At 36.5% G+C, this 12,725-nt stretch overlaps 4 protein-coding genes across 6 annotated transcripts; 3 read left to right on the top strand and 1 right to left on the bottom strand.

Annotated features, from left to right (window-relative positions):
- Positions 1–2,340: 2,340 nt before the first annotated feature.
- On the top strand, positions 2,341–5,295 carry Nulp1 (Nuclear localized protein 1). The gene is made up of 11 exons (XM_076416143.1): positions 2,341–2,630; positions 2,718–2,891; positions 2,955–3,157; positions 3,210–3,399; positions 3,456–3,682; positions 3,823–4,120; positions 4,179–4,291; positions 4,355–4,525; positions 4,579–4,654; positions 4,707–4,882; positions 4,940–5,295. The coding sequence occupies exons 1-11, from the start codon at positions 2,490–2,492 to the stop codon at positions 5,124–5,126; spliced, it is 1,956 nt and encodes a 651-aa protein (XP_076272258.1). The 5' UTR covers positions 2,341–2,489; the 3' UTR covers positions 5,127–5,295.
- Positions 5,296–5,409: 114 nt separating this feature from the next.
- Positions 5,410–7,596, top strand: LOC143203836 (uncharacterized). The gene is made up of 10 exons (XM_076416146.1): positions 5,410–5,567; positions 5,621–5,820; positions 5,871–5,975; positions 6,024–6,203; positions 6,254–6,502; positions 6,559–6,701; positions 6,749–6,895; positions 6,951–7,189; positions 7,239–7,403; positions 7,457–7,596. The coding sequence occupies exons 1-10, from the start codon at positions 5,453–5,455 to the stop codon at positions 7,594–7,596; spliced, it is 1,683 nt and encodes a 560-aa protein (XP_076272261.1). The 5' UTR covers positions 5,410–5,452.
- A 12-nt stretch (positions 7,597–7,608) lies between these two features.
- Ns4 (Nucleostemin 4) lies at positions 7,609–10,025 on the bottom strand. 2 transcript variants are annotated; one of them, XM_076416144.1, is made up of 10 exons: positions 9,853–10,025; positions 9,628–9,800; positions 9,430–9,572; positions 9,222–9,372; positions 8,950–9,160; positions 8,761–8,892; positions 8,520–8,698; positions 8,274–8,463; positions 7,993–8,217; positions 7,609–7,931 (listed from the first exon to the last, which is right to left on the bottom strand). In XM_076416144.1, exons 1-10 carry the CDS (start codon positions 9,929–9,931, stop codon positions 7,684–7,686), a joined length of 1,731 nt encoding a protein of 576 aa, XP_076272259.1. In that variant the 5' UTR covers positions 9,932–10,025; the 3' UTR covers positions 7,609–7,683. The 2 variants fall into 2 exon arrangements, with proteins under 2 accessions (XP_076272259.1, XP_076272260.1); XM_076416145.1 differs by having other exon boundaries at positions 8,520–8,702; positions 8,765–8,892.
- A 104-nt stretch (positions 10,026–10,129) lies between these two features.
- On the top strand, positions 10,130–11,624 carry Snx16 (Sorting nexin 16). 2 transcript variants are annotated; one of them, XM_076416148.1, is made up of 6 exons: positions 10,130–10,303; positions 10,358–10,500; positions 10,555–10,753; positions 10,807–10,946; positions 11,007–11,312; positions 11,368–11,624. In XM_076416148.1, exons 2-6 carry the CDS (start codon positions 10,358–10,360, stop codon positions 11,399–11,401), a joined length of 822 nt encoding a protein of 273 aa, XP_076272263.1. In that variant the 5' UTR covers positions 10,130–10,303; the 3' UTR covers positions 11,402–11,624. The 2 variants fall into 2 exon arrangements, with proteins under 2 accessions (XP_076272263.1, XP_076272262.1); XM_076416147.1 differs by having other exon boundaries at positions 10,130–10,500.
- Positions 11,625–12,725: the final 1,101 nt, after the last annotated feature.

Genomic DNA, 12,725 nt, shown 5'->3' with positions numbered 1-12,725 from the left:
GGCCAGTTGCAGGTTAATCTTACTTTGCTAAATCTATATTCCTCCCAACCATGTCTACAATTCTCTTTCCCTCTTTCTGCCTCTACCGTGCAAGAAAATTGTTTTTTAAGTCCTGTTATATACTCAGATGCTACCAAAAACGTTCTTTCAGTTTAGTTTCAACAATTAATTCATCTAAGTTCACCATCAACAGCATTCAACTGAAACTTGATTGATTTCTTGCCTGTTATTTCTATTAATATTTCTTAGTAATTCCCTCATCAACACTTCTTCTCTATGGATACTTCTTTTCTTTAACATCTTCACTATTAATGTTTCTCTACAGTATTTACTTTCTACATTGTATAATTTTGGATCCAAGAAAACTTATAGACTCTTTACTATAGATGACAACTTGGTACTACATACAATACTATTGAATAAATCATGATGACTTGAAGTCTTTACTCAACTCAACATTGTCGCAGTAACCAACTTGTGTACTGTGTTTTTGATAATATATACTACCTCATTGTATAGTACAGGGGAGAAGTATTCATAGGCACTACAGATACCGATACACTGTATATAGATTACTTATTTATTAGGTTGGGAGATGTCTTCAAAAGTATTAGTTGTTAACTGATATTTCTTATAAATTACACTGAAGATATATTGTACTAATTTATATAATATATTATTTCCATTATATAATATTCCCATTTAGAATTTAAATTATCTATCAATTAGAACTAGTAGTATTATCATTATAAACTCCATACTATTTATAATAATATCAATGATGTATATTACATAAGTTTTCTTTTAATATTTGTTTTTTTTTTGTTCATAACTGCATTTTTATTAACACACATATTCTATCAAAGTATAAAAGATTAATTTATATCCTTTACTATATTTTATATTAAACGACCCTAAATATAAAATATCTCGGAAGTAATTAATTAGTAGAAAAGTTTAGTAGAAGTAATTAAGATTTAATTTGATATCAAAGTTTATCAATGAAAATAATTAAACAAATAAAAAATAAAATGCGGTTGTGAGTTGTATAGGTTCTGCTTTTTTAAATGTATTGCATTATAATTAACCACAATTTTTGTAAGAATGCATTAATCTCATTATTCAGTATTTCTTTTATTTCAAACACAAAATATAGAGAACACAGTTTTCTATATTTTGTGAAATATACTACTGATGTATTTTAATAGAGATATCTGTAATATAATTAGGTATTTGTTAATCCTGTATTATTTTGATATAGGTTTCTGTATAATTTTTACATTACAGATTTCTCTATTATTGTCTTTACATTACAGATTTCTGTACTGTGACTCATACATTACAGATTTCTTTATTGTTCTTACTAAATTATAGATTTCTGTAATGTTGTTTTCGTATTACAGATTTCTGTCATATATCAGTACTTTTTTAGCAGTTTATAAGAATATTTCTTAGATGGCGCCACGTAGAATTTATAAAATTTAGCTGCTTAGTACAGCTTTCTATAATGTTGGTATGATATTAGTCTCGGAGTATGACATTTTAGCAGAGATGGTATCCCACAGAAAAATTTATTATACGGGATATGCATAATTTTTCTCTATGCATTTCTTCTTATGAAGCAATTGGTTTTAAGCAAAGTTTTTTGGATTCCGGAATATTGAATATTTATCTATATAAGGAAACGTAAGTAGTGTTGGAAAGTATCGAATGAAAACGAGTATCGACTCTTTTTACGTTAAAAGTAATTTACTACTTTTTACAACAACAATACACATTAATTTAGCAGCCTTTGGAATACTAATTTTCAGTGTTATTTCTTGATATATTAATACGGCAATAAGAATCAAATTTTAAGAAATAAGAAATACTTTAAACCCTATTTAACTTATCTTGGAAACGATCAGGTCCCTTTTTAGCCACTTTTTTACTTTTTGAAGTCTTTTGATTTTTACTCAGGTCTTTTAAATGTTTAAACTATTTTATTGAAGTTTTAACGAACAGGTTTTAAAATATTCCTTTACTATCAAAAACATGATAAAGAAAATATTTTTTTTATTTAAGAAGGATGCCATAGTTAAGTACATGTTAAAAATTGACTGAGAAAATACGAAAAAGAAATATTTGAGGGTAATTTTTCTATTATTTACAATAAAATCCAATATACAAAATATAAAATTAAATTATAATTCAAAATGTCTGTAGAGTATAATAGAAATCTGTAATTGTCTCGTTCCTTTTCCAAAATTGGTACAAAATTTAATATTTTAAATTGATTATTTTTTTGACCCTCGACTAGTTCGACTGTTTTGTTTCTATCGACAGTTTTGTAGTCGATAGTTGCCGACGCTAAATATCATGAAAGGTGACAAATCTGTCATGATCAATGTATCTTTGAATATATTTTTTCCTGGGTTTTAGTCGATAAAGTTTTAAATAATAATACGTAGTTGATAGCGAAAACTTTTATTCCATAATAGACTATTGCCATGTCTTCTAGAGTTTTGCGAAAATTGCAAGGTGATAAAGAAAAAGATTTAATTGATAATGAGAATATATCCGATATGGATATAGACACTCCGGTTGGAGGTGCAAGGAGGAAACAACTTAATATAAATCGCTATGATTTGGTAAGAGTATATTGTCCTCTTTCTTGTGCAATAGTTGATTGCAGTATTTGTTATGCATTTACAAATATCCACTGACATTCTTTGTAGCTTAATCAGCAATCTCATTCAGAAAGTGAAGTGAAAGAGGATGATAATGAAACTGAAGCAGCTAAATCATGCGAGGGTGAAAATATTCATGAGTCTGTGAAAAAGAAGCGCAGGAAGAGGAAAAAGAAGTCAGGGAAACAACCAAATCATAGAAGCAGTGAAGATAATGCAGATGTAAGATATTATTAAGCTCAATTAAAAATAAAAATCAATATAACAATCTGTTATTGTTCATAGATTGATGAAGTTGAAAGGTCAGTAAGGGAAGTCAATAGACTTCTTGGTGAAAATGTTTCACCAAAGGTGGCAACACCCATTAACCAAAAAGGTCATGAGAGGGGTACTTACAAGAAAACAATTCTTTCTGTACAGCATAAACATTTAAATCCCAGCAATGAATTAAAAAGGATATTTGGATCCAAGATTATTCAAGCTGAACAGTAAGTTTGCAATAGATAAATTATTTTAAATCTAACAAGTAACTTTTTGTAGTAAGCGCAAAAGTAGGGTTGGTACGAGAGGTCATTTGAAAAATACTTGGATGGTGAGTTGTAAGGACAACTGGCCACAAGTAGGCAAGTCTGGATTGTCTATGTCTTTGGCAGAAACAAAGGGTGGGCTGCAATATTTTTATTATGAACACAGTCAAAGCTATAGGCAAGTGGAGAACACATTTTTGCAGGTTTGTGTCGAAACCTAAATGGATATGATAAATGCTTAAATATGATAATTTTGTAGGCAGTAGAAAGTCTCAATCCAGATAATATTGTTGCCATCATAAATGAACATCCTTATCATGTAAATGCGTTAATACAACTATCTGATTTGTGTAAATTAAGTGAAGATTTGGCTATGGCAGCAGAATTGGTGGAGAGAGCCTTATATTGTTTAGAGTTTGCATTCCATCCTTTGTTTAATGTTGCCCAAGGTAATTGCCGCTTGGATTTTAGAAGACAAGAAAACAGGTATTTTTTTGTCCACTTTTAATTTGACATAGTTTTTTTTACTATTACTCATTCTAATCTTTACGGTCAGGTGAACTCATTATTATTAATATAAGAGATTTAAAGAAATTAATTATATTTATTATTAATTTTATTTCCAGGGCTTTATATATAACTATTTTTAAACATCTGATGTTTTTGGGTGGGAGAGCTTGCTCCAGAACATCATTGGAATTTTGCAAGCTCTTACTAACCTTGGACCCAGAAACAGATCCTGTAGCCATCAAGCTGGCCATTGATTTTTATGCTCTAAGAGCAAAAGAGTACCAATGGTTGATTGACTTTGTATCTGAGTTGGATTCAACTTACAATTTATTACAGTTACCCAATATTGCTTTTTCTTTACCAGTAGCATATTTTTATACAGGAGAAATTGATAAAGCTGATGACTTATTACAGGCATGTTAGGTGTCGGATATTCTTAATAGTGGTTACGTTGAATTTGTTGGTTTTACAGGATGCCCTCCTCATGTTTCCCAACGTTTTAAAGCCTCTTTTAGAACAATGCTCTGTCCAAATTGACAGTAGAGTCTCGACACACGAATTTTTCAACAGCCTGAATGAAAAAAAGCAAGTATTGCATGGCATATTGTTCATTATCATCTAAAACGGTTTTGTGTTTGGTCCCGCCAGTACTCCGCCATCTTTAAACCAGTTGGTGCAGCTCTATGTCAATAGAAACTACCATATATGGAAAGATGGTGACCTCTTGTCTTGGCTGGAAGGGAACGTGCATGAGGTTTTGAATAGGGTCGACAAAAAGGATCCTTTGGTGGACGATTATAAGGAGAGGCGTGTGAGAAGGTGCGTTCGCGCCGTTAGGTGAATTATTTTTTCAATTTTTGTTTGTCTGATAGATTTTCTGGCCCCTTACCATTGAGTATAGGACGGCACATTATACTTTCCGATGACGTTAAGGGATTGTCGTTTTCGGTATGTATAAAAACATATCTAGCGAGGAAAAAAATATTTTACCCATTCACAGGATTCTTCTGGGCCCATTATGAGCTTCGACCCGCTCCCACCCAAGGATTCCATCAATTTATACACGAGGCCCAAACGACCAACCACCGTGAACAACATCTCCAATCCCCTGATGATGTTTCTGGGCTCCCTGATGCCCGACTTTAATCCAAGCCAGTTACCAGGAAACGTGGAAGGGTGGGCAAGTAGTGGACGTATGCGAGACCCTGGGGGTTGATTGTGTGAAATTTTCAGAGCCGACAATCAGCAGGACGAGGCGCAAGCCCTGCCCCAGGACGGGTATAACGGAGATTTCCGCAGGAGCGTGGCGTCGCTGGTGGACGCCATGCGAGACCTCTTGAGCAATATCCACCCCGAACACCAACAACACAATGACGCCGATGACGACAACGGCGACTCGGCAGACGACGATCTCACCTAGACACGACGGCTTCCAGGACCTAGTTACGTCGGTAGCTCACTCACTTTTTTTTTTGCTTTTCAGTATTCGAATTGCAAATAAGTCTGTTGTTAGTCGATAAGTTTATTTAACCATGGTGTCGTATGGATTAATTGTGATTTCAGAGATGAAATAAAAGAGCTTTATAATTCGTTCCTTTTTATTTTCCCATTCCTATCTTACGTTACCTGTTTTGGATGGCGTCTTACCTTGATGTGGTATTGTCAATTTGATAGCCGGAAAACGTCTTGTGAGATTTTCTTTTAGGGTGGCATCGCGGCGCTAATCGTATCGATACAAACCTAAGTATGAATTCCACGAATATGCTCTCGGCCAATAAGGTCAAGCTGCACGGGATGACGTCCACCAAATGGACAACGAAGGACAAAATCACCCAATATAAGGGCCTCATCAAGCTCTACAGTAAGTCGGCTTCATAACAACTTAAAATCAACTATGTTTTCGCCTTCGATTAGCTAGAGATCGAAAGATCATCGAGATGGACACGGGAGTAGCTGAGAAGAAACAAATCCGAGAGCTGAAGAAGTTGCAGAAGGAAATTGAACAGAATAAGCAGGACTTGGATAACGCTATACGAGGGGACAAGCAGAAGCTTAGAAATACGCTAGCTGAGCATCGGGAAATGCAACTGGCTTACCAATATTCTCAACCGCAGGTAACCCATACTTCTCTGTGAAGCAACTAGTTCTTCACATCATTTTACAGAAAGTAATCGAGATGGTGGAACAGGTGAATTTTAACAAGAGAAAGTGCATGGATTTGCTGAGGTATAAGAAACAACGGAAAACCCAAGAACTAGTGGATTTAAAGGTGATAAATATTAATTTAATGACTGCTTTACTCATTCGAATTATGTAGCTGCATTACGCCAAGCTGGAGGATATAGTGAAGTTCGAAGGATTGAGCTGGCAGAGCATATTGCCCAGTGAGAGGCAAGCTCAAATTATAACGGGTAAAGTCCAAAATGCAATCCTCAAGACGGAGGCTGCCATAGTCATCAGGCACTCTTACAAACAAATGATAGCGATAATGAAAAAGGTCTTAAACGCGATATGTTTAATAAAACTTTACAAAAGAGCTTCCTTCAGGACGCACTGTACTTTGACGCTATCCTGGAAGCGATCCGAAACGATGGTATCAGTCAGGGATACTGCATGATCAACGCTACCAAACTGGGACAACTGGCGACCGAATACCTAGACGATAGACGACAGGAGTTTCATATACTGGAAAAAATAGTAAAGAAAGATCTGGCGTCACGTCGAGTTGACATCGATAAAGTCAGCCAGCGAGTACACTTTTTTGGGTCCAATATCAAGAACCTCCTGAGGAGAGATGTAATTCTTATATATTACTGCCTCTTTCCACTTTTATCATCTGTTCTTTAACGTAGAGTGACATAAATTTGGGAAAAGTCCAACTCCAACCGTCCGAGAGTTTTACCAGTTTAAGAAATGACATGAAGGACTTGGAAATGACGCTGAACTACCTCAAGAATGCCATTTTCGTGGCCAACATCGAAGCGATATATCCATGGTGAGGAAACCTGTTTAATATGTGGATGAGGTCAATTGTTTTTCCAGCCTGCAAGAACAAGTGAGACAGAAGGATCGCCTGTCTGACCTGGTGCAACAGTGCGAGGCCAGCAAAGACGAGCTCTTGAAAAAATCAAATCACGCCCATATAGTGAAGTCGGAGCTGGAGAACACCATGATAGAAACCACTAGCCAGTGAAAACATCATACCGAATGGCGTCATCGGGTATAGTCACCGTTATTTTTTTAGATATAAACAAAGCAAGAGGACATTCTTGGCTCAAACCGATGAGCAGCGACAAAAGATTCGAGACTGCGACCGCCTGATCGACAACAGGCACGTTTTGCTGGCCAAGGTTCGCATAGCTCTGAAACACCTCCAGTTGCTGGCGAATTTGATTACGGAGGACGCCAAACCGAAGCAGAAGTTCAAGAAACAAGTCTCCATGATGGAGGTCGTCGAAAAGCCCGTCGAGGATGAAATCGACGGTAAATTCCAAACCACGCGTGGACCGTCACGTTCAATGGCTTTTTCTAGGCACGAAGATCGTTCCGGAGTTGGTGAAGAGGTTCACCAAATTAGCGCAGCAGTCGCGGGACCTCCTGAAACATCAAGAAATGGAGGAGGGGTACAAAGTTTTTGAACAGACCATGACCGAGTCGACAAAAACGCCGATAACCGATACGGCTATCAGCGAAGAGTGTAAGCGAGCTTCCGTGGTTTAAAAACGACGATTTTAGGTGGTTGATTTGCAGCATTGATCGAGACGATCTTCATTGACCCGCACCTCCTCTCCAGGGACGACGTGAAGAAGCAGAGCGAGGAGATCGTACAAGCTAACCAGGTCTCAGACGACATGATGCCGGACCGCAAGAAAAAGAAGCGCATATCGTAAATTAATGACTGCTTTTAAAGGACAAAAGTAGTATGTATTGTAACACAAAAGCGTAAATATAAAAAGAAACAAAAACAATGCATAATCTTAATCATCGAGTTCTAACGTGGCGTATTTGTTGGACGAGAGCGCGCCAGCGACCTCGGGAGCGCTGGAAGAGGAGCCAGAGGTGTCCTCGTCATCGGTGGCGTGGCGATTATGGTCGTCGTTATCACTGGACATGTCGCTGTTCCCGTCGCCGACGGACCTATTCAAATGATCGTCGCCCTCCTCTTCCACCGTCAGTGCCTGTATCCATCTAACCATCTCTAGATCCTGGTGCGTCTGCCAGAAATCTACGAGAGTAGGCCAACGTGTTGGTCAAGCAATGATAACATTCACAAAGCGCGAAAATACCTTTTCTCCTTGCATAATGGGGAGGCCTCAGACAAAAACATATTTTACCATCCAGTGCCATTCTCAGTACACTGTTAGCGCCTCTGTACGAGTCTAATCGAGCCGCTTTAGCGGTTATATAACCCCTTTTCTTCGCCCATCCATCGCATATGTCCATGGCGGACCATACCTCGTCATTGTAAGGATGGTCTATCCTCAACATCTTTACAAGATCCAGTCTCTCGGCTAAAACAGATACTTGAAATTATGAAACAAAGTTGTAAAATGTCCTCACGGCGCACCCAAGTATTTAACGGTACTGTAAGGTTCTCTTAATTGTGCTATGGGGAAACTGCCCATCAAGACTTGCAATGGTTTGGGCACTTTGGAAGGAAACACTAAACCAGGACAATCACAGAGCCTCACATTATTTGTTAAGAAAATCGTCTGGAAATGTTTTGTATGGCCCGGCGTTTTAGAAACGCTCACTACCTAAATAGAGATAGTGTTAACCTTAAGAAACCTGAAAACATAACAGGACGTCGCACCTTTTTTCCCATTATCGCGTTCATCAAAGATGATTTACCCACATTGGGTTGACCAATACAACCAATGGTAAGGACACCCCCTTTAAACCTTTCATATTGAAAGAACTCAGTATTGTTCTGAACATGTAACATCTTCCCGACTTCAACTTTCTCTTCTTCCTGGTAGTCCTCTTCCATTTCTTCCTAAGATATCAGCAAAAACTCACCAACATCTCAATAAGCTCTCAAATTAAAAGACAACTTGCCTTGATTTTATTATGCCATGAAGTTAAGTCTACTTTATCACCAACCAAACTGTTACAAACTTCATATAGCTGCTGATTTCCCTCAGCTGCCATACGTATGCGTCCTTTTCTTCTTCTTACTTGCAAACCTACCACATTGTCAATAAATTAAAAAATTGAACTATCCACCAGACATTGGGTAATACCTCCTTTATCAGTCCTTTGCCCTATTAAATTATAACCAGGCAAACTAGTGAACATACACAATTTTAATAAAGGATATTTTTGTTGGAAGTAATGCTTCCAAGCAGCTACAAGAGGCGCAGGGGCTAAATCTATTTTGTTCAATACCAAGATAAAGTCTTTCTTCAATTCTTCAGTAACATATTGGTACAATGATGGGGGAAACATAACTGCCTAAAACAATAGGGAACCTTACAAATAAATATTTGTATCTGTCACTATTTGTTTAGCTCACAGGAAATCTAATATCGACAATAAAGAGAACAATATCAGACATTTCCAAAACCCGCCACAACTGTCTCCATGTTTCAAGATTCAGTTCAAAATAACTAAGATCCTTAGTGTCAAAACCAGCCTCAATAGTTTTTAAATAATCTGTGAAATATCTACAACAAACATAATTAAGATGCCTTAAATACATTACTTAATTTATCTGTTTATACTTGTTTTCTTGAATATCAAGCTGCTCTTTTGACAAGTCAAAATTCCAATGCGGCCTCTTGGGGAAATCCAGCTTATTTTCAAAAAAAAGATCACCATCTATTTCAAGTTCTTTTTCATCTATAACTTTTAAACTTTGGCGGGCCTAAAATCCAATATTTTTCCTATAAAATGGACTAATAAAAGCAAAAATAATATACCAGTTCTTTTTTCTCTTTAATCTCTTCATTAGTTTCTCTAAAAAATTGTAAAGCATATTTATTGGGTTTGGATCTACCACTTTTCCCAGGTTGATGATTTATCCTTTGGACAGAAGGTCCGGATTCATCTTCACTGTCACCTCCAGGTTTTTGTAAAAAAGGCACCTTTTTTCCTAACATAAAAAACAATACATTTTACATTGATTTATTTGTGTTAGATACTACCGTGTTTTTCTCTCTTTGTTTTGAGTTGTTCCTTTTTCGCCTTTCCACTGAACGGCGTCTTTCTTCTTCCCTGCGGCATTTTACTTTTTCGTGTTGTTGAAATTCTCAACTCTATATCAAAATAATTATTGGTCTTTTGCAAAAAAAAACAAAATAATGTTAGGTTAGAAAGCACACTCGATCAAGGCATTTCATTTGGTGATTTACCATGTTTTACGTCATTACTTTGAGAGTATTTTCTTAATTTGAAATTACTTGAGCTGTCAAAAACAGTTAGGTTGTCAAAAACAGCTGTTTATGGTCTGGTGCTCTTGTTTTCATTCACTGGTAATATCTGAGCTTCAACAGGTCAATTTGTCTTAATTTCTCCGGTTTCCCATGTGAAGTGGTACTTATACATACGTTTTCTAAAACCATTCGAGTGAAACGTACATTTGTCGGTCTATAAAATGTAAAACAAATTAATGTTAAATGTTCGTAATTGGAATTATACATTTCATTGAAGATGGACAGTAAAGAGGAAACGAAAATAAATTATTCGGACAATTCTGTTCACAATGGAGACGTAGAAAATGGAAATATGCGGTGTGACATTGGTGAAGAGGCTGTTTCTACTGATTCAGATGAGTATCTATCGGATCCATTGAGGTAAAATTGTAGTGGTTATTATGTTTTTGTTTTACTTTACACTGTAACTTTTAGATATCGGAATTATGCTTTCAATTGTTCTACGGCTTCTAATGTGACACTTTTGGCCGAGAGCCTTACACTTTCTGATGAAAACAGCATTAACATGAGTCATGGGGGTGACAATATCTCTTGTAACAAGAATGATATTCTTAATCCCATACAAATACCCATAGTTGGGTACGAGATCATGGAGGAACGAGCTCGTTTTACGGTAATATAGGCGTGGGCGTCGGTAGATTAAAATCTTTTAACTGTACATTCTAGGTGTATAAACTTCGAATAGAAAACAAAATCACTGGTGATTGTTGGTATGTGTTTCGGAGGTACACGGACTTTGTCAGGCTCTGTAACAAGCTGAGGAACCGATATCACGACGTTGTAAAGTATTTACCCAGAAAAAGATGGTCTGATATATTCAGTGCTTTATCCAAGAGCGAAATTGGTACAAACTCAATGATTTTTAGGCTCAAAAACAACTTTGATCCAATATTTTTGGAAGAAAGGATCAGTGGCTTGCAGACGTTGGTCAATGCCATTCTACGAGTACCGGAACTGGTGAGTTCGATCGAAATCCAGGACTTTTTCTGTTTGAACGAACCGCCCACCTGTTCGGAAACCAACGAGGAATCTCGGGCAATGTTCGAGGCTCTAGAAGACACGATATCGGATCTGAAGTTACAGCTAAGAGAGAAGGACGCTCACATTGATTCCCTGCAGGAAAAAATGCAGAGTTTACTGAACGAGAATGAGAATCTGAAAAAACTGATCCCGTGAGTTGTGTGAGTTCATTTTTTTTTAAATATCTTCTAACTTTTCGTTTTGTAGTACAAATGGGGATCAAGGAGACTCAGCAACCTGAAACCAGTGATAATAATTCCCTTCAAATATCATATTTTTAGAGAATATATTTTTATATTAGTTGTACCTCAAATATAGTTGACAATATTGCAATAAATGTACCGATGATACGTTGTCCAGTTGATGAAAACGACGGGTATTACGGTATTGACATAGTTACCCTAATTTTTAAGTCAGTTTTATATGTAAATAATTTATTTTAATAAAAGCATTTTATAAAATAATGTATAGTGACTTTAATCAGATGATTTGTTATTCTTATTATCCATATTTGGACTGTCTGACTTCTAAAGCTGATTGAGCAATTTGTTGAGCTGATTGAGCAATTTGTTGAGCTGATTGAGCAATAATACTATTTAAAAATCAGAGAGAACCTTCATAAAGTCGCGCGTCGAACGTTTCCAACATTGGAGTGAGTTGAGAGATGAAGATTCAGCTCTACAATCATGATCTAACGTAGGGATTAGTAGTTCCAGCAATAATTGACACACCAGAATTTTAATTTTGATAGTGTGTCAACCACGAACGAATTATAAACAGCAATAAAGTGTGGCAAGAACACCAGAGTAGGTTGAGTAATAGAAAACATGACCAAAACCAGTGGAGGAGCTATTTTAACGGCTTTACGTTGTGCTTACGTAAAATAGGCCATCGGAGAAAGTACTGTCGGTATGGAAAAAGGCGTGCAATTGTTTTTATTGATTCTTTACTCTACTTTCGACTGCATATACTGGTTACTTTGAGCAGCCTTGGAAGCTGAACATTGTCCCTCTAAACATTATAAAACTCCTGATATTTTACGATAAATTCATCATCTGGGTACGACTCGAGATCATTTGAGATCCGAATCTGTGTTTGCCAAGGAGATGCTATATCTCTTGGAAGAATGAACCAAAGAACAAACTATTGTCAATTAGGGTGTCACCTATTACTGTAAATATTAGTTAGAGTGAGTGCAGGAGTTTATTTGATATTTCAGATCAGTAATACAGGTGAGGAAAGTAGTATCCACTACTGAAGTAAGAAGTGGAATAGACAGAACTGCAGTAGCTTTCGGTTTTTTAAGATAGTACTTGTGGGCGAGAGTACTTTTAAGTGTAAGATTGAAGTTTTTCAGATATATTTCGATACGTATGGTAAATTCTCCGTGTTTCTTTCTGAACGAAATGAAATGGTTCGGACACCTTTGTAAAATAGAAGGCGAATTCGTAACATGTGTGACTTGTTTTCATGTATGTTTAGTTTCTTTTTCTAGTATCAGCGAGGGAGTAGAGAACGAATGCAACATTTGACAATGTTGCAATAAAATCGTATGCGTCGTATGT

The sequence above is a fragment of the Rhynchophorus ferrugineus genome, unplaced genomic scaffold, assembly GCF_030347505.1.
Source record: "Rhynchophorus ferrugineus isolate W39M unplaced genomic scaffold, kcgeb_rfMv2 rfM10, whole genome shotgun sequence".
Classification (NCBI taxonomy): domain Eukaryota; kingdom Metazoa; phylum Arthropoda; class Insecta; order Coleoptera; family Curculionidae; genus Rhynchophorus; species Rhynchophorus ferrugineus.
The sequence above is the reverse complement of the archived record's forward strand: the minus strand, read 5'-3'. Positions and strand labels throughout refer to the sequence as shown.